Source organism: Saccostrea echinata, unplaced genomic scaffold (genome assembly GCF_033153115.1).
Source record: "Saccostrea echinata isolate AGI-Se365-2 ecotype Australia unplaced genomic scaffold, CSIRO_AGI_Sech_v1 ptg000016l, whole genome shotgun sequence".
Taxonomy (NCBI): Eukaryota; Metazoa; Mollusca; class Bivalvia; order Ostreida; family Ostreidae; genus Saccostrea; species Saccostrea echinata.
This window is the reverse complement of record NW_026889765.1, coordinates 28731912-28753301: the sequence shown is the minus strand read 5'-3', so window position 1 is coordinate 28753301 and position 21390 is coordinate 28731912. Positions and strand designations below refer to the sequence as shown.

At 29.3% G+C, this 21390-nt stretch overlaps 1 protein-coding gene across 1 annotated transcript; it reads left to right on the top strand.

Moving 5' to 3' along the window:
- Positions 1–12536: 12536 nt before the first annotated feature.
- Positions 12537–17167, top strand: LOC133188298 (vasorin-like). Its single transcript, XM_061323667.1, has 5 exons — positions 12537–12589; positions 12876–12947; positions 14259–14330; positions 15693–15764; positions 17092–17167. The coding sequence occupies exons 1-5, from the start codon at positions 12537–12539 to the stop codon at positions 17165–17167; spliced, it is 345 nt and encodes a 114-aa protein (XP_061179651.1).
- The last annotated feature ends 4223 nt before the right edge of the window (positions 17168–21390 follow it).

Below are 21390 nucleotides of genomic sequence, written 5' to 3'. Positions count from 1 at the left end.
AAGTAGACTAAAGAGTTAGAGACTGGAGATAAGAATTGAAAGATGGCAACACTAGATCTTCAACCTTCATAAAGAAATGAGAAACATCAATCTCATAGTTGTACAGGTATTGTTATTTCACAAGATCTTATTTAGGAAATTATCAAGAAGAAATGGCTAAACAAAAACACATAAACAATCCCTCTTATATATTAGAAAAAAACAAAACAAATAAATCTCATTCTTGAATAACTTTCTGTTTCTACCGGGAGTTATTGTATATATGTACTTTTTAAAAATGTGTAGAGCCTTAACATTTTCATCAAAATCGAATGATCACTATATAATAGCAAATATAGGTGAAATAATATTTTTATAAAATGAAACATGAAGAGAAAAAAAGTTGCTCTTCAATGTCTCTTATTTCCTTTACATTTTGTCGAACAGCTTAACCTTTGTGCCGCATTTGTTATAGATTTCTATGAAATCAATCATTTGTTTTTATGTACCTTTGACATTCATACAAAAAGGTAATTTTAAGATAAATTAGTGTTTTTTTCCATTTTGTTTTTTTTAATATAGCCAACATACCTGTTAACTGATTAAGCGCAAAATCTTTTTCTTAGTTCAACATGGATGGTTAAAATGAACAGGAATAGATTTCTTCTCTTTTAAAAATATGATAAAGACGGTGGAATGAGAAAAAAAAAATCATGCTTATGATTATCTAATCTAAAATATTTGCATTTTAAATTTAGTATTACGGTAATTATGACATTGTAAAGAATGTATATATTGTGTCATTTAACTTTTTTTCTCTGTTTTCAAGCATGTCACTATCGACAAAAATACATTTATTACTAAGCTGATAAAGTTTATTTTATTATAGTTTATTCCTCAAAAGGGATTAAAGAATTACTTAAGAAAATTCATGAAAAATATATTTCAAAGACTTTTGTAAATTATAATATCAAAGAAATTTTATTTGATTTAATTTGTTTATCATATAGGAAACACTTGAGTTTGTGTGTGGCGCCTTCTAAGGGAGAGATAACAGGAAACGGTACCTAATTGTTAATATCACTCTATAATATTACATGTACCAAACAGCAGAAACTAAACTTACAGGCAGCTGGTTTCATGCCATTGACCCAGGAAATCTCACTGGCATAGCGTATTTAGATTTCTGTAAGGCATTTGATCAATCATGATATTCTAACTGAGAAATTTAGATACTAAATACTTTGACTCGCTCACAATTAAGAGGTTTAGTCTTATTTAAATAATAAGACCCAAAGTGTTAAGATTAGCAGATTTTTTTTTATATCTTACCTTTCAGGGCTACAGCAGAGATGTATTTTGGATCCTGCTCATATTTTTATTGTACACAAGTGTCTTTCTTTTTTGTGTTAATTATTCCAATATTGATATGTTTGCAAAGGATGAAACCTCGTATGTAACTGCAAAGAGTGTACCTAAAATTGATATATAAGTATGAATTGATGTTTTGAAAACCAGTGTTTACAGAGCAAAATGATTCTAAACACACAAAAATCAAATTGTATGCTGGTGTGAATGCAACAAACAGATTAAGCTTAGATAAATATGTACCTGTACTTAATGCAAAATTTTCTGACGAAACAATGGACAATTTTGAAGACGAAAAATTCTTGTACAGATAGATTAATATCTTTATTATAATTGTCAAGTAGATTCAGTCTGTAAATCCTTTAATATACAAGTTATTTACACTCGAGCTTAAAATTTTATAAATTTTTTTTAAAACTTTCATAATTTGTATTATGAAGTTTTGAGACTTGAATATCTATGAGATCTTCCTGTTTTTCATAGCTATGATTCCTATTCTCTGCGTTCAGAATTAAATTAATGCCTTTGTTTACCAAAACTTCGATGATTCATTAGATTATGAATGAATTACATATATTTTTCAAAATCTTACTTTTAAAAAAGCATATGATTAAAGAATTTGCCTTTCTCTAGAAGGATACACAAAAAATATCCTAAGCAGGACAAAAACTTGTACATAACTTTTATTCTTCTACATTTATTATAGATATTTATCGGAAAACAGCATAACCACAATACAGGAGAGTGCATTTACTGGTCTGTCAAATCTATGGAATCTGTAAGTTATACCATTTCTTACTCAGACCACTGGGAGTCAAATAAGATCTCTTTTTTTCACTTTAAATTTAACAATTTCCAATCTGAGTTTGTGATATTTTTATCTGAATTCTTTCAATTTAAATGCTCTGAATTGTATCATAAAAACAAGAATTGTGAACATTATGCTTCATTAATCTAGGATAATTATGCTATGATTTAGAACCTTATATTCATAAAAGGATTTTTAGTGCTAAGGCGACTGGGAGTCAAATTGAGAAATGATCCAGTAAGTATAATAAATGTTAAGCACTGTTACGGCTTGAAAAAGGAGGCGGGTCTAATTTATCCTGGAAATGTTTTTTGTGACATCACGCAAAAATATAACAACTATTCAAAATACCAGAAAATGAAATAATTTGCAATTCTAAACTGTATAGAAGTATTAATCTACAATAAAACGTACCGCTGCATTTATTTTTCTCATTAGATAAACACCACACAGTAAGATGTAAACAAGTAGCTGATTCTCAATGCAATTGTCAACATGACGTCATTATGCGAAAATTTAAGGCATTTTAAGTGCAATGAGAGGTGGATCAAGTAATTTTTTCACAATGAAAATTGTATCTTATTATTAAAGAGAACATAATATAATAGACCACTGATTCCAGTGCGTAACGTTTGCTTAATGTCAGTATTTATTTAATATCCAAAGAGTGAACTGAATTTATTTCCAAGGTGTTTTATGTATAGGAATAGCAAATTGAACGTAGAGGAATCTCGAATAATCTTATTTTCGCAAGGACACACTTTTAATAGATCTTGGCAGTTTTTCAAATATAGATAAATAAAATATTTTTTTTTTACTTGAAATGCGCTGCTGCTTTCATGAAATCTCGAAAATTATTTAATAAATCTACAAAATACTTGGTAATAATCACGCATATTTCAAATTGAGCCACATAACTTGAAATTTAAAGCAATAAAATTTTTTCTATATAAAGCTACAGTACTTTCCGAAAATAACAAGATATGTAGACAATACTATCAATTAAAATATTAATAAGGATAAGCCCTTGCGACATTGAAATTTGTATACGAATTTAAGGCAATACAAATTCTGTGCATGTATCACGTGACCATCAAATCAGCTAAACAAACTGAATATATTTCAGAGTGAGGAATACTATGTCTTTTTTTCGTGTTAAAATATGTATACATGTAATTATACAGCTTTACAAAAATAAATAAAGTTTAAAAAATATCCATTTGTGCGCCTCTATATTCAGACGATTTCTTCAAAGTACGCCTTAACGGTGCTGTGTATTCTAATGATTTAAAAATTTCATACTCTATGTCATCATACTCTGAATGCAATATACACCGACAAACAAATAGGAATGAAAAAAAAAGTAACAGAATTCATAGACCATACAGATAACCTTACCAATTATTCGAAATTAAAATTACAATAATTTCATTTCAGTTTTTGCCTTATTGTTTATTTTTTATGAAATGCGTATTTGATTGTTCTACTTGTTTGTCTAAATGCAGATCAAAATAGATGACATTCACACTAATTCCATAAGAAAAATCAATATGACTTTGTGCATTAATTTCACAAACATGTCAATCCTGCATTTTCAAAACGTGTAAATTTTTTAAAAAAATATTTTTTTCTCTTTCCCTAGACAGATGAACATTGAATCTATAAATCAGAACAAGTACTTACTTGTGTCTTTTTTCTCTCTACATTTACATTAGAGACCTATCTGACAACAGTATAACCAGGATACAGGAGAATGCATTTAATGATCTGCTTCGTCTTACACATCTGTAAGTAAAGAATTTCTAACTTAGATTAATGAGAATCATTCAAAGACCTCTTTCATCAGTATTATAAATTCAACAAATCTAAATTGGAGTTGTTGTTTTTTATATCATCGTTTTAATTCTTTCGATACAAATGCACCGAATTGTATCCTAAAAGACTTTAATATGTAAACATTATATTTTATCAATTGAGAATGTGTTTTGATAAGAAATTTTACATTTATAAAAAGATTCATAATTATTGTATCTCTGGGGATAAGGAGTCATATTGAGAGTCGAATAAGTACACGTATGATATAATCTAAATTCCAAGATGCTCATCAAAAGATGGCTACATGTGTTTCTTCTTTGACAAATCTTTACAAAAACAGAGAAATGAGAATTATAAATTGCTACAGAGTGTGCTAATTTCCGTATTTCTAAGCTTCATAAAAGATTCTTTTTTTACTCTGTTTTACAGTTTGTTAACTTTAAAGGAAAGAGTTCACAGTGAAAGATTCCAAGATTTTCTTTATAAGGTCAAAATGCCAATGATTAGGCGTGCCTTTGAAGTACTTTAATCTCTTTTTTTATGGATTCTTTTGTCTTTTATTTTATCAAGTATATTATTGACAAAAATATTACTACGAGATAAAAGATGTTGTATTCCAAAAATAAGATTAAAACAATTCTCCCTATCCCCAAGAAAAAAATATTTTCAAAACAGATTACAAAGACCCATGAAAGCATGGAATTCTTAAGAAAATATATTCTATTTTGAAAAACATACAGAAAACATACATTGAACGATTACTTCATCCATAAAATCACTTTCCATCCCATTTCTTTTTCGGCAATGGAAAAAAGACGAGTAACATAAATTCTCACGATTTTACAGAATACAAATCTTGCACTATTCTATCTAATTCTACGTAACCTAATGATTTAAAAATGTCATACTCTAGATGTTATCAAAGTTGTGACGCAACATTCTCCGAAAACAAATACGAGAGCTGTCCGGAAATTATTGAGGCATTGACAAACACTAAGAATTAATAAAAGCAAAATTATTTTACAAATATTTTATTTCTTCTTTTCAATGGTATATATTAATGTGTCAATGGTAGGGGTACCCGGCGCAATCACGAAATCAGATATTGAAAATAATTAACACCAACGTTCAAACTCCTGGACCCATAGTAAGATCGAAAATAATAATTCAAATTTTGTGCATAATTTTTTATTAAAAAAAAATTAAGAATTCTCTGGACAAGAGAATTCTTGTCCAGAATAAACAACCTGCTAAAACAATAACAATGCGAATAAGCATGTCTAAGGGTTTGTTTGTTTTTTATTGGTATATTTTTTTCCTTACAAATAATTCAACCAGACTTAATAACAAGGCTCCGGACGACCATCAATTATAACGGATTAAATAAAAGAGATCCACGGTGAAAAAATTTTTACTGCGTGATGCTAAGTCAACCTGTATATGACACTTCATGTAATTTCACATTAGGGTAGCAACAACACATATTTCATTATTATTTTTTTTTAAAGAATCGTTTTAAAAAAGAGTTTGATATGCGATGGCAGAGAAAGAAGAGTTAACGCTTCCCCGTCATTTCAACATGAGAAAAGATCTACGGGTAGCATGACGTTAAAATGACGAAGCGATGCTGCTTCAGGTCAATAGCCATATGCAAGTTTATAATTTTACCGTGACTTATCTAATTACCCTATTATTAAAAAAATTGCACACTTGTTTTATTTGTTCTAGATAAAATGTTGACGAAATTTTATGAATTTCTTTTCTTTATGGAGTAAAAGTAAATGTGTCTCAATAATTTCCGAACAGCCCTCGAAGGGATGACAAAAATGACAGAATTTATAGAACATACTGATAATCAGTACTAATCAATTATTCGGAAAAAAAAATTACCTTTCATTTCAGTATTTGCTATCTAATACTTCTTATGAGATAAGTTTTAAATAGTTCTGCTTGTTTATCAAAATGCATATCAAAAGAGATGACATTCACACTAATTAAAAGGAATATAGATTTCTTCATTAATTGCACAAACTTGTTGATATCACATTTTCAAATTGTGTAGAGTCAAATAAAAGATGTGGTTCTCTTTCTCTAGATAGATAAACATTGAATATTTGAACCAGAACAATTACTTACCTGTGTCTTTTTTCTCTAAATTAACAATAGGGATCTATTCGGCAACAGCATTACCACAATACAGGAGAATGCATTTAATGGTCTGACAAGTCTAACACGTCTGTAAGTATAGAATTTCTAACTTAGATAACTGTGAATAAATCAAAGAACTCTTTCGTCACTGTTTTAAGAAACTCTAAATTTGAATTTTTCATATTATCGTTTTAACTTTTTCAATATAATGCTCCGAAATGTATCTTATCAAAAAATTGAAATGATTGGACTTGACGTTGAAGTTCTTTAAAATTTGTTTTTCTGCATGCTGTTGTCCATTATTTTCCCAAGTATGTTATTATTAACAAAACGATAACTAAGAGATGAAAGATATTGTATTCCTTGAAAAAGAATATCTCCCAACACCTAAAGAAAAATGAATGTTTAAAAAATGATTAAGAAGACTCATGGTTGTACGGAAATCTTAAGAAAATATACATTGAACGATTACTTCATCCACAAAAAAATTATTATTCTATCTCTTTATCGGCAATGAAAAGAGATGAATTACTTAGGCCATAAATTCATTAGAATGGATAGAATACCAATCTTGCACCATTCTATCTAATTCTATGTATTGTATCACTTAACAAAGGATGACTGCACTTAAGGACATGCGAAATTTGCGACAAAATAAACTTTCAAAACAAGCATCTTTCTTTTCATTGCAAGAATGGTCAACATCCAATCCACAACTTTATGTAATTACGTTTAATAAAAGTGTGTATTTACGAAGTTCGAATCTGTTTTCAAAGGCAGGGGTCATCACAATTTCTTGAATCTCCGTTCGATAATGAGGACGCCCACTTTTTTACCGACTTTATACATAGTCAGCGCATGTTTGTCTATTGTTCTACGTTTAACAGTAGTTGTATATTTGCATAAATAATAATGTGTCAAAAGGAGATTAATAGACAAACATGCGCTCATGGTTAAAACGAGAAAAAACTGCTTCTTTTTACATTCGCTCTCTGTGTTGTAACCAAGGATCGTGACATGTCGAATATTATAATTCACCACGTGATTTCTTTGTGAATACTAAATTCCGTCATGTGACTTGTAAGGTAGCATGTTTTGTGCTAACTAGTGCATTGTGTTCGAACACGTTAAGTCATCTGGCATTGATATAAAATCTGCTTTAATTACATTGACGTGCTAAAATTGTTAATTTCGTTTTGAAACCTTTGTCAGAAGTGTATTTGTGCCATACAGAATGGAGAGGGAGATTGGAAAGAGTGATCACGTTTTTTTTCCAAACAATGTCTTTGTTATTTATCAAGTCTAATTTTAGACCCATTTTTACAATGTTAGCTCCACCTCTCATGCATATCTAATGTTCAATCAAGGGCAGGTAAGTGTAAATTCACTATATCTGGAAAGTAGTAAGGACAAAAAACATTGAATAATTTTATTGTATCACAGTCTAAAATCATTTTCAGATTTAAATTTGGTTCCAAATTGACAGGATTCTTTCATAAACATACAAAAGTGAAATAAGGTTTAGATATAACAGCAACAGAAGCAACTGAAAAAGACCCAAAAACAGGTATTAAGTGCAGTCATCCTTTCATACTGTCTGCTATCAAAGTCGTAAGGCAATATAAACCGATAAACAAATAGGAATGACAAATATAACAGAATTCATAGACCATAAAGATAACATTATCAAATATTCGGAATTCAAATTGAAATTATTTTATTTCAGTCTTTGCCTTTGCCATCTTTTTTATGAGAAAAAATTTTAAAGCTTTGCTTGTTTTCTTCTCAAAATGCCATTCAACAGAGATAGATGACTTTCACACTTAAATTAAAATCTATTAAGAAGAACATTACATTATGCATTAATTGCACAAATTTATTTATCTCACATTCTGGACGTGTAGAGTAAAATACTTTTTCTCTTTAAATAGATACTAGTAGATAAACGTTCAATGCATAAACCAAAACATGCATTTACTTGCGTCTTTTTTCTCTTCATTTACATTAGAGATCTATCTGGCAACAGAATAACCACAATACAGGAGAATGCATTTAATGGTCTGTCAAGTCTAACACGTTTGTAAGTATAGAGTTTCTATTTTGAAAAACATACACAAAACTTACAATGCACGATTACTTCATCCACAAAAATGCTTACTATTCCATCTCTTTATTAGCAATGAAAAAAGATGAATTACTTGCATGTACCATAAACTCCTTAGACTTCATAGAATACAAATCTTGCACTATTCTATTTAATTCTACGTTATATATTATTTTAAAAATTTCATACTATATGTTATCATAGTCGTTATGCAACATGCACCGAAAAAACAAATAGGAATGGCAACCAGAAGTCTCTGACGAGACTGTAGCTCTACTGGTTTGTACTTATAACAATGGAAGATAAAAGTAGCACTTGGACTTGAAAATTTGCAACGGCAATACGTAGAATAATGATCCTTGGCGTAGTCTCTTTTTGTGGCAAGATTTATTGCAACCAGACAAACTGTAGGAGGAGTAGCCTTTTAAAAGAATTTTACAGAAATTTCAATTTTAGTAACCATGACAACATCATTCAAACAAAATCAAAAAACAATAGGGACAATTTTGTATCTTAGTGTCTTCTATGCCAAGTTATACCGAAATCAGATCAAAACTGTAGGAGGAGTAGCATTTTGAAAGTATTTCAAGGAAATTTCTATTTTTAGTAACAATGGCAACACCGTTCATTGAAATCAAAAATCGATACACAAAATTTTGTATCTTAGTGTAGTCTACTTGTGTGCCAAGTTATACTGAAATTAGACCAAAACTGTAGGAGGAGTAGGGTTTTAAAAGAGTTTCACAGAAATTTCTATTTTTAGTAACCATGGCAAAGCCGTTCATTGAAATCAAAAATCAATATACAGAATTGTGTATCATAGTCTAGTCTACTTGTGTGCAAAGTTATATTGAAATCAGATCAAAACTGTAGGAGAAGTAACGTTTTGAAAATATTTCAAGGAAATTTCTATTTTTAGTAACCATGGCAACACCGTTCATAGAAATCAAAAACCGATAAAGAGAATTATGCATCTTAGTGTAGTCTACTTGTGTACCAAGTTATATTGAAATCACACTGCAACTGTAGGAGGGGTAGCATTTTGAAAAATTGTTTACAGACAGACAGACAGACGGACGGACAACGGACACCTTACTATCGCATAAGCTCTTCTGGTCTCTGACCAGTAGAGCTAAAAATGACAGAATTTATAGAGCATACAGATAACTTTATCAATTATTCGGAATTAAAATTACAATTATTTCACTCCAGTCTTTGCCTTTGCAGTCTGTTTTTCTATAAGTTTTTGATAGTTCAGCTTGTTTTATCAAAATGCAATTCAAAAGAAATGACATGCACCCTAATTTTCATTAGAAAGACCATAGCATTGTGCATGAATAGCTGAAATTAGTTAATCTCACATTCTGAACGTGTTGAGTCAAATAAAATAATTTAACTATCTCTTGATAGTTAAACATTGAACATATAAACCAGAACAATTACTTAAAGTCTTTCCTCTCTACATTTACATTAGAGGTCTATTCGGGAACAGCATATCCACAATAGAGGAGAATGCACTTAATGGCCTGTCAAGTCTATTGCGTCTGTAAGTAAAGAAGTTGTAACTTAGATTACTGTAAATATATCGATCACTGTTTTAAATTCAACATTATTAGTTTTGAGTTTTTCATGTTATTGTTTCAATTCTTGCAAGATAAGTTCTCCAGTCTGTGTTTATAATACAGTAATATGTCAGCATTATACTTCATCAATTAAGGTTGTATGTTGATTAAGCATATTATATTTATAGAAAGAAACATAGTAATTGTAGCTTTAGGGATAGGGAGTCAGACTGAAAGATGATTAAGTACACGTATAATATTGCAATGTCCAAGATGCACATTTAAAGCTAGACGTTTTTTTCCTTTGCTAGATCTTTATAGGGCCAATAATTCAAATGTAAGGCTTGACTTTGAAGCACTTTAATCTATTCTTTTCTGCATGTTTTTGTACATTATTTTACCACATATATTATTATTGACAAAAAATTAGTAGGACATAAATGATATTGCATTCCTAAAATAAGATTAAAAACATTCTTTCCACCCCAAAGAAAAATGCATTTTTAAGTATAGATTACGAAGACCCATGATAGCATGGATTTATTTTGAAAAACATACAGAAAACAAACATTGAACGATTACTTCATACACAAAAAACCCTTACTATTCGATTTCTTTATCGGTTATGAAAAAAGACGAATTACTTGTGCAAAGAATTTAAAAGACTTGATAGAATACAATCTTGCACTACTCTATCTAATTCTATACATTATATTAATTGAAAAATGTTTATGCTATCAAATTTGTGATGCAACATACACCCATAAAACAAATAGGAATGATAAAAAATGACAGAATTTATATAGAATACAGAAAACATTATCAATTATTCAAAATTAAAATTACAATTATTTTATTTCTGTCAATGCCTTTGCCATTTATTTTTATAAGGTAGAATTTTGACAGTTCTGCATGCTTATCAAAATGAAGATCAAAAGAGTCAACATTTGCACTAATTTTCATTAAAAAGAACAGAAAATTGTGCATGAATTACAAAAACTTGTTTTTCTCCCTTTTCAAAATATGTAGAGTAAAATAAAATATTTTTCTCTTTTTCTATTAGTATATGAATAAACATTTAATCTATAAATCTGAAAAAGTACTTACCTGTGCATTTTTTCTCTACACTTACATTAGAGATCTATCCGACAACAGGATAACAGCAATACATGAGAATGCATTCAATGGTCTGTCAAGTCTATGGTATCTGTAAGTATAGATATTCAGACAGATAACTATGAACCAGTCAAATAACTCTTTTTCACCGATTTAAATTCTGAAATTCCAAATTTCAGTTTTTCATATCATTGTTTTAATTCTTTCAATATAAATGTTCCCAGCTATATCTTAAAAGACAGGAATATTTAAGCATTATATATCATCATTTAAGGATGTATTTTGATTAAGAATATTACAATTATAAAAAGATTCATAGTGATTGTAGCTCTGAGGATAGTTAGTCCGATTTAGAGGTGAATAAGTATATGTATGATATTTAAATATCCAAGATACGATTGAAAGATCGCTATATTTCAATATCCAAGATGTGCATTGGATCAAGGTTATATATATTTTTTCTTTGATCGATCTTTACAATGAAAGATAAATGAGAAATATAATTATTTGGAATTTGGAATTCGAAAACTCACTGATTTAAATTCTGAAATTCCAAATTTCAGTTTTTCATATTATTATTTCAATTCTTTCAATATAACTGTTACCAGCTATATCTTAATAGACAGGAATATGTAAGCATTATATATCTTTCAGTGTTTTTTTTTTCTCTTCATTTACATTAGAGGTCTATTCGGGAACAACATATCCACAATACAAGAGAATGCATTTAATGGTCTGTCATGTCTATTGCGCCTGTAAGTATAGGATTTCTAACTTAGATTACTGAATCAAACAACTCTTTCATCACCGTCTTAAATTCAACATTTCCCATTCTGAGTTCTCCGTAATATTGTTTTAATACTTTCAGGATAAATGCCCCAATTTGTATCATTAAATACAGTAATATGTAACCAATATACTTCATCAATTAAGATGTTTCTTGGTAAAGAATTTTAAGATATTACATTCATAAAAGGATTCATAGTGATTGAAAATTGGGAGGCAGACTGAGAGAGGAATAAGTAGACAGTAGAATATTTTTAAATCCAAGATGCACATTGAAAGATGGCTACATATGTTTCCTCTTTGATAAATCTTTACAATGACAGAGAAATGAGAAATATAAATCGTTATATACTATGCTTATTTCCGTAAGACTAAGCATCATAAAAGACTCTTCCTTTCTTTATTATATAGCTTATAAAGTTTGTACTAAATATTTCATAGTGATAGATTCTCAGTTTTACTTTATAAGGTCAAAAATTCAAATGATTACATTATGTAGGCTTGGCTTTGAAGAAAAATTTCTCCCCTACCCTACGAAAATGATTTGTTTAAAAACATATTACGAAAAACCATGATAGCACTGACTTCTTAAGAAAATATATCCGTTTTGAAAAACATACAGAAAACATACATTGAACGATTACTTCAGCCACAAAAACACTTACTTTTTTATCTCTTTATCGACACTGAAAAAAACTACCTTGTGCCAATAATTTACAAGACTTAACAGAATATGAATCTTGCACTATTCTATATAATTGTGTGCTTTCTTATGATTAAAAAATATCATACTCTTTGTTTTCAAAATCGTTATGCAACATACACTGAGGAACAAAAAGGAATGACAAAAATGACAGAATTTATGGAGCATACAGATAACATTGTCAATTATAGGAATTTACTGTAACAATAATTTTATATCAGTCTACGCCTTTGCTAACTATACTTTTATGGGATAAGTTTTTGATAGTTCCGCTTGGTTATCGAAATGCAGATCAAACGAGATGATATTCACAATTATTTTCATTAAAACCAATGGAACATTGTGCATTAATTGCACAAACTTGTTAATCTAAACTTTGTAAAATGAGTAGAGTCAATGATAAAATTCTTTTTCTAGACATTGAATATGTAAACCAAAAAACATTCTTAATTGTTTCTTATTTCGCTTTTCTCTACATTTATTTAGAGATCTATCTGACAACAGTATAACCTGCATACATGAGGTTGAATTTAATAGGCTGTCAAATCTATCGAGACTGTAAGTATAGAATTTCTAACTAAGATTATTGCGAATCAATTAAAGATATCCTTTTATCGCCGCTTGGATTCAACATTTAAAAATTTGAACTTTTTCACATTATCGCTTTAATTCTTTCAATATAAATGTTCCAAGCTGCATCCTAAAATACAGTAATTTATAAGCATTATACTTCATGAATTAGGATGGTTGCTAAATAAATTGAAGAATATAACATTCATTTAAAGATTCAAAGTGATTGTAGCTCTAACGATTAGGAGTCAGACTGAGGGAGGGATAGCTGGATGTCAGATATTTTAAATCAAAGATGCACATTAAAATATGGCTACACATGTTCCTCGTTGAAAAATCTCTACAATGAAAAAAAAACCTAGAAATGAAAATCATTACATAGTGTGCTTATTTCCGTAAAATTAAGAATCAAAAGATTTTTCTTGTCTCTGTTTTACAGTTTGTTAAATTTGTATAAAATATTTTACAGTGATATAATCCACGTTTTTCTTTAGGGTAAAGAAATTAAAATGATTAGGCCTCGACTTTGCAGCACTTTAATCTTTTCTTTTCTGAATTCTTTTGTCCATTATTTTACAACTTATATTATTATTGGCAGAAATTTTGATAAGATATTATTCCTAAAATAAGATTTAAAAATTTCTCCCCTTTCCCGAAGAAAAATGAATTTTTAAAAACATATTAGGAAAACCCATGGTAGCACTAAGTTCTTAAGAAAATATATCTTTTTTGAAAAACACAGAAAATATCATTGAACGATTAATTCATCACAAAATAACCTTGTGTACTATTCCACAACGTTGTTGGCTATGAAAAAAGACAAGTTACTTGTTCTATAAATTCATAACACTTGATAGAATACAAATATTGCACTCTTCTATTTAATTCTGTGTCTTCTAATGATTTAAAACTTCCATAATATTTGTTTTCAAAGTCGTTATGCAACATACACTGACAAACAAATAGGAATGAAACAAATGAGAGAATGTATAGAGCATACAGACTTTATCAATTATTCGGAATTAAAATTACTATCATTATATTTCATTCTTTGTCTTCGCTATATATTTTTATGAGATGTATTTGATAGTTCATTTAGTTTGTCAAAAGAGATGACATTCACACTAATTTTCATGAACTGAACATTAAATTGAGCATTAATTGCACAAAATCACACCTTCTCAACGTGTAGAGTAATTTTTTTTTCTTACTGTACACAATTAAACATTTATTATTTATTTATTTATTATTATTTACAAGTATTTACTTGTGTTTTTTTTTCCTCCACATTTACATTAGAGATCTATCCGACAACAGCATAACGAGCATACAGGAGAATGCATTTAATGGTTTGACAAGTCTTACACGTCTGTAAGTAAAGAATTTCTTACATGCATTACTGTGAATAAATCAAAAAACTCTCTGATCACTGTATGAAATTCAAATTTGAGTTTTTCATGATATCGTTTTTATTCTTTCAAGCTAATTGCTCCAAACTGTATCTTTAGATACAATAATTTGTAAGCATTCTACTTCATCAGATTTTGATGTGTGTTAATTAGGAATATTAAATTTATGGGGAAAAAATCAAAGTGATTGTAGCTTTAGGGATAGGGAGTCAGACTGAGAGATCTCTACAATGACAGATAAATGAGACATGTAAATCGTTATAAAATTTGCTTATTTCTGTAAAACTAAGCACCATAAAAGACTTTTCCTTTCTCTGTTTTACAGTTTGTTCAGTTTGAAGTAACTATTGCATTGTGATAGATTTCAAGTTTTCTTTAAAGGGTCAAAAAATTAAAATGATTAGGTTTGACTTTGAGGAGCTTTGATCATTTCTTTTCTGCATGATCTTGTTTATCATTTTTGCCACGTTTATTATTACTGACAAAAATATTGCTAAGATATGACATTGTATCCCTAAAATAAGACTTATCCCCCCCCCCAAAAAGTACTTTTAAAAACACATTACGAAGACCCATGATACCACTGGATTCGTAAGAAAATATATATCTACATACAGAAAATACACATTGAAAGATTACTTTACCAAAAAATACCTTTACTATTCCACCACTTTATCGACTATGAAAAAAGACGAGTTACTTATGCAATGAATTCATCAGACTTGATAGAATGCAAATCTTGCACTATTGTATCTAATTCTATTTATTCTAATGATTTAAAAAAATCATACTCTGTTATAATAGTCGTTTGTCTGTTTGTTTGTTTAACGTCTTTTTCGAGAATTTTTACTCATATTGAGACGCCAACACTTGCCGATGGAGATCTGCAAATTTTGGATCTATACTCGGCATTCAGGACTATTGAGCAATCAGGGATCTTTTTTGTGCCAGCACCTACTTCGAAATGGGTCCTCGGTTTATACGGTCTCATCCGAAGGACCGGTCTCTACGTTCCGCAGTAGGATTCGAACCCGCGAGGTAAGGATCAACTCCTTACTCTGCGACTCTGGAGCAAACGCTTTAACCACTGCGCCACGCGAGCAAATATCATATTTGTTATGCACCATAACAAACACCGACAAACAAATAGGAATGACAAAAATGACAGAATGTATAGAGCATGCAGAAAACATTATCAATTATTCGGAATGGAAATTACAAGCACTTTATTTCAGTCTATGCCTTTGCTGGCTAATTATTAAACATTAAATATATAAATCATAATATACACTTACTTGTGTCTTTTTCTCTCCATTTACATCAGATATCTATCCGGCAACAACATAAGCAGCATACAGGAGAATGCATTTAATGGTTTGACAAGTCTAACACGTCTGTAAGTAAAGAGTTTTGACTTAGATTACTGTGAATAAATCAAAGAATTCTTTGATCACTGTTTTAAATTCTTCAGTTCAAGATTTTTGTTTTTCATGATATCGGTTTAGCTGTTTCAAGCTAATTGCTTCAAATTGTATCTTTAAAAATATGCCAGCATTATACTTCATCAATTTTTGATGTGTGTTCATTAAAAATAAATTTATAAAAAGAATCATAGTGATTGTAGCTTTAGGGATAGGGAGTCAGACTGAGAGACGAATAAATAGACGTAGGATATTTTTAAATCTAAGTCGCACATTACAAGATAGCTACACATGTTTAATTTTTCTTTGATAGATCTCTACAATTACAGAAAAATGAGAAATATAAATTGTTATATAGTGTTCTTATTCCATAATAATAAACATCAGAAAACACTCTTCTTTACTCTGTTTTACAGTTTGTTTAGTTCGAAGTAAATATTTGAAAGTGATATATTCCGAGTTTTTCTTTAAAGGGTCAAACAATTCAAAAGATTAGGCTTGACTTTGAAGCACTTTAATCTTTTCTTTTCTACATACTTTTGTTCATCATTTTGCCACGTATATTACTATTGACAAAAATATTGCTAGGAGATAAAAAAAAATATTTTATTCCTTAAAAAGATTAACAAATCCCCCTTCCAAAGAAATATGAATTTTTAAAAACAAATTACGAAGTCCCATGATAGCACTGAATTCTTAAGAAAATATTTCTATTTTGAAAAAAAAACCCATATATTTCAACATTTACTTCCGCCACAAAAACCCCCTTAATATTCCATTTCTTTATCGGCGATGAAGATAGACGAGTTACATTTCCTGCATAAGTTCATAAACTTGATGGAATACAAATATAGCACTATTCTATTGAATTCTATGTATTGTATTAATTTAAAAATTTCATACTCTATATTATCATATTCGTAATGCAACATACACTAACAATGAAATAGGAATTACAAAACTGGCACAATTAATAGGGAGTACAGATAACATTATTAATTATTCAGAACAAAATCACCATTATTTTATCTCAGTATTTGCCTTTATCATCTATTTTTTATGAGAGAAAGTTTTGACAGTTCTGCTTGTTCATCAAAATGCAAATCAAAGAGATGACAATCACACTAATTTTTGTTAAAATGAACATAAAAAATACGTGCATTAATTACACAAACTTGTTAATCTCATCTTTTCAAAATGTTTCGAGCCAAATAAATTTTTTTCTCTCTTTCTCTAGATAGATAAACATTGAATCTAAATCAGAACAAGTACTTACTTTGTCTTTGTTCTGTACATTTACAGAGGTCTTTCCGGCAACAGCATAACCACAATACAGGAGAATGCATTTAATAGTCTGTCTAGTCTACAGTATCTGTAAGTATAGAATTTCTAACTTAGATTTCTGTGAATCTTTTTCCTGTGAATTACTTTTTTCACTGAAGTAATTCAGATATTCCAAATTTGAGTTTTTCGTGTTATCGTTTTAATTCTTTCAATATAAATGTTCTAAATTGTATCCTAAAAAACAGGAATATCAATATTATATTTATTTTTCTTCATATCAATTAAGTATGCGTGTTGATTAAAGATATTACATTGATAAAGAGATTCGTAGTGATTGTAATGAAAAAAGGTAAAGATAACGAACAGTGACCGATCTCACCTCAAAAAATCAACAAACTACACAAATCTGGACACGGACACCCGGAAATACCAGAGGTGGGATCAGGTGCCTATGAGGAGTAAGCATCCTCTGTTGACCGGTCGCACCCGCCGTTAGCTCTATGTATTTATCAAGTAGACGTAACATTCCGTAGTCAAGTTTAGTATCAAAACAAAGGCCTAACAATTGGTATGAAAATCTGGAGATAGGGAGTCAGATTGAGAGACGAATAAGTACATGTTTGATATTTAGATATTCAAGATGGACAATGAATGATGGCTACATATATTTCTTATGTGTCAGCCATGTTTTGACGTGAACCTCAACCGAAATACTGTTATATGACACCTGCAAGCAAGAGCAACCCAAAGTACCACAAAGATATTTTAAACAAAGAAAGTGCATATGTAATATTCTTAAATGACAAAATATCTTTCTGGTATATTCAGGCGCTCGTATTTTGTAGAACGTAAGAATGTTGAAAATACTGACCTTCTTACCGTTTTTTCATGATTATGCAAAATCCAAGTCCTCTTAAATTTATTTTACAAACAAATAAGAAGAAATATGATATGTTTCATAAGAAGAACTTGTTACCAATTTTTAAAAGACTTTTGGATTTTTTTTGATTATCAGTAATTTATTAAGAAATTCGGGGGCCATCCGGATTATATAGAGCATGCAGATAACATAAGCAATCGTTAGGTATTACAACAGTAATAATGTAGCCTTTGATTTTGCCATCCATTTTTTTTATGAGATAACTTTTTGATATTTCTACTGGTTTATCAAAATGCAGAGCAAAAGAGATAACATTCACACTAATGTTCATTCAAAGAACATAAAATTGTGTATTAATTGCATAAACTTAGTAATCTCATCTTTTAAAAGGTGTAGAGTGAAATAAAATATTTTTTCTCTTTCTCTAGATAGATAAACATTGAATTTATAAACCAGAAAAGTACTCATTTATATTATTTATATTTCCTCTACATTTACATTAGAGGTCTATCATTCAACCGCATAACCGCAATAGAAGGAAATGCATTTAATGGTCTGTCAAGTCTATCGAGTCTGTAAGTAAAGAATTTTTAATTTAAATTACTCTGAATCAATAAAGAACTCTTTTATCACTGCTTTCAATTCAACTTCTATTTCCAAATTTGAGTTTTTCACGCTATCGGCATAATTCATTCAACACAAATGTTCCAGACTGTATCCTCAAAGACAGTTATATGTAACATTATACTTAATCAATTAAGGGTGGATTATGATAAAGGACCTTACATTTATAGAAAGATTAATAGTGGTTTAGGCTCTGAGGATTAAGAGACGAAAAAGTAAATGCATGATGTTCTATAATCAAAAATGCACATTCAAAGATGGCTGCACATGCTTTTTTTCTTAGATAAATCTTTAAAATGAAGAAGAAATGAAAAATTTATAAATCGTTATATATTGTGCTTATTTCCGTAATAATAAGCCTCATAAAAGACTCATCTTTACTCTGTTTTACAATTTGAAAAGTTTTAAGTAAATATATTTTATAGTGAGGCATTCCAAATTTTTCTTTATAGGGTTATAAAATTCAAATGTTAGGCTTGACATTGAAGTGCTTTAATCTCTTATTTTCTGTATGCTTTTGTCCCTAAGTTACCAAGTAGTTTAGAATTGAAAAAAATATTGCTAAAACATAAATGATATGGTATTTCTAAATAAGGATTAAACATTTTACGGAGATTTGTGATAGCACCATCTTCTTATATACAAAAATATATCTATTTTGAAAAAACAGAGAAAACATACATTGAGCGATTGCTTCATGGACAATTTTTTTTTTTACCTTTTCCATCTCAATATCGGCAATAAAAAATACGAAGAACTTGTGTTATTAATAATAGCTATTTCTATGTATTCTAATGATTTGATAAAATTCATATTCTACAAGTTACCCTAATCGTAATACAATATACACCAACAAACAAATAGGAATAACAAAAATGACAGAATTGATAGAGCATACATATAACATTTATCACATTTTGAATTAAATCACAATCATAATAATTCAGTCTTTGCCTTTGCCATCTACATATTTTAGTATGAGATGAGTTCTTTTACTAGTTCCACTTTTTATCAAAATGCAGATCAACAGAAAAGACATTCAAAGTAATTTTCATTAACATTAATTGCACAAACTTGTTCATCTCACCTTCTAAACTTGTAGAGGAAAATATTTTTTTTCTCTTTCTCTAGATAGATAAACATTGAGTATTTAAAACAGAACTAGTACTTACTTGCGTCTTTTTTCTCTCCATTTACATTAGATATCTATCCAACAACAGCATAACTACAATACAAGAGAATGCATTTAATGGTCTGACAAGTTTATCGATTCTGTAAGTCTAGAATTTCTAACTTAGATTACTGTGAATCAATTAAAGAACTCTTTTATCACTGTTTTGAATTCAACAATTAATTCCAAATTTGAGTTTTTCATGTTATCGTTTTAATTCTTTCAATATAAATTTTCCGAACTGTAACCTAAAAGACAGGGATATGTAAGCATAATATATCATTAATTAAGGATGTGTTTATTAAGAACATTAAATTTATAAAAAGATTCATAGTGACTATAGCTCTGAGGAAAGGGAGTCAGATTAAATGATGATGAGTGGACTTTTATATTTCGAAATCCAAGATGCATATTGAAGATTGCTTCACATATTTTTTTTTCTTTGATAGACCTCTACAATAACAGAGAAATGAGAAATATACATTGTTACCTAGTGCGCTTATTTTCGTAAAACTAAGCACCATAAAAGGTTTTTTTTTGCACTCTGTTTTACAGTATGATAAGTTGAAGTAAATATTTTTAATATTTTTAGTGAGAGATTTCAAGTTTGATTTATAGTGATTTTAAAATCCAAGATGAAAATTGAAAGATGACTTCATATGTTTCGTTGTCCTTTGATAGATCTTTACAATAATGGAGAAGTGAGAATTAGAAATTGTAATATAGTGTGTTTATTTTCGTTATATTACATCATTTAATCCATTTTTTTTTTTTTACTGTTTTACAGTTTGTTAAATTTTGGAGTAAATATTTTATAGTGAAAATTCTTTTTTTTTCTTCACAGAGTAAAAATAATAACTGATGAGGCTTAAATTGACTTTGAAGGGAATTAATCTCTTCTTTGCTGCATGTTTGTGTCCATTATTATTTCAAATATAGTATTATTGACAAAAATATAACTAAGAAATAAAATATATTGTATTTAAAAAATAAGAACAAATTTTTTTCCTCTTTTCTTTTCTGCATGTCTGTGTCCATAATTTTTTTAAAGTATATTATCATTTCCAAAAATATTACCAAGATTTAAAAGACATTGTACTAAAAAAATAAGAATGAAAAAAAGTCTCCTCTTCCTCGAAGAAAAATAATTTTTTGAAACAAATTACGAAGTCCCACAGCAGCTCTGAAATCTTTAAAAAAAATACATTTAAAAAAAAATACAGAAATCATACATTCGACTATTACTTCCTCTAAAAAAATCTTTACTATTCCATCTCCTTATAGTTAAACAAAAAAAGAGCCGTTGTCTGTGCCATAAATTCATAAGACTTGATAAAACACAAATCTTGCACTATTATATCTAAATCTATCTATTCTGATAATTTTAAAAATCCTTTCCTCACCCGCGTGGCTCAATGGTTAGTGCGTTTGCTCTAAAGTCGCGGAGTAAGGAGATGATCATTACGTCGCGGGTTCGAATCCCACTGCGGGACGTGGAGTTGAGGTCCCCTGTCGCAGTAAGAGCTGGCACAAAAAAGATCCCCCACTGCTCAATGGCCCTAAGTGCCGAGTATAGGTCTAAATTTGCATCCCTCGACCGGCAAGTGGTGGCGTCTCCATATGAGTGAAAAATTCTCGAGGG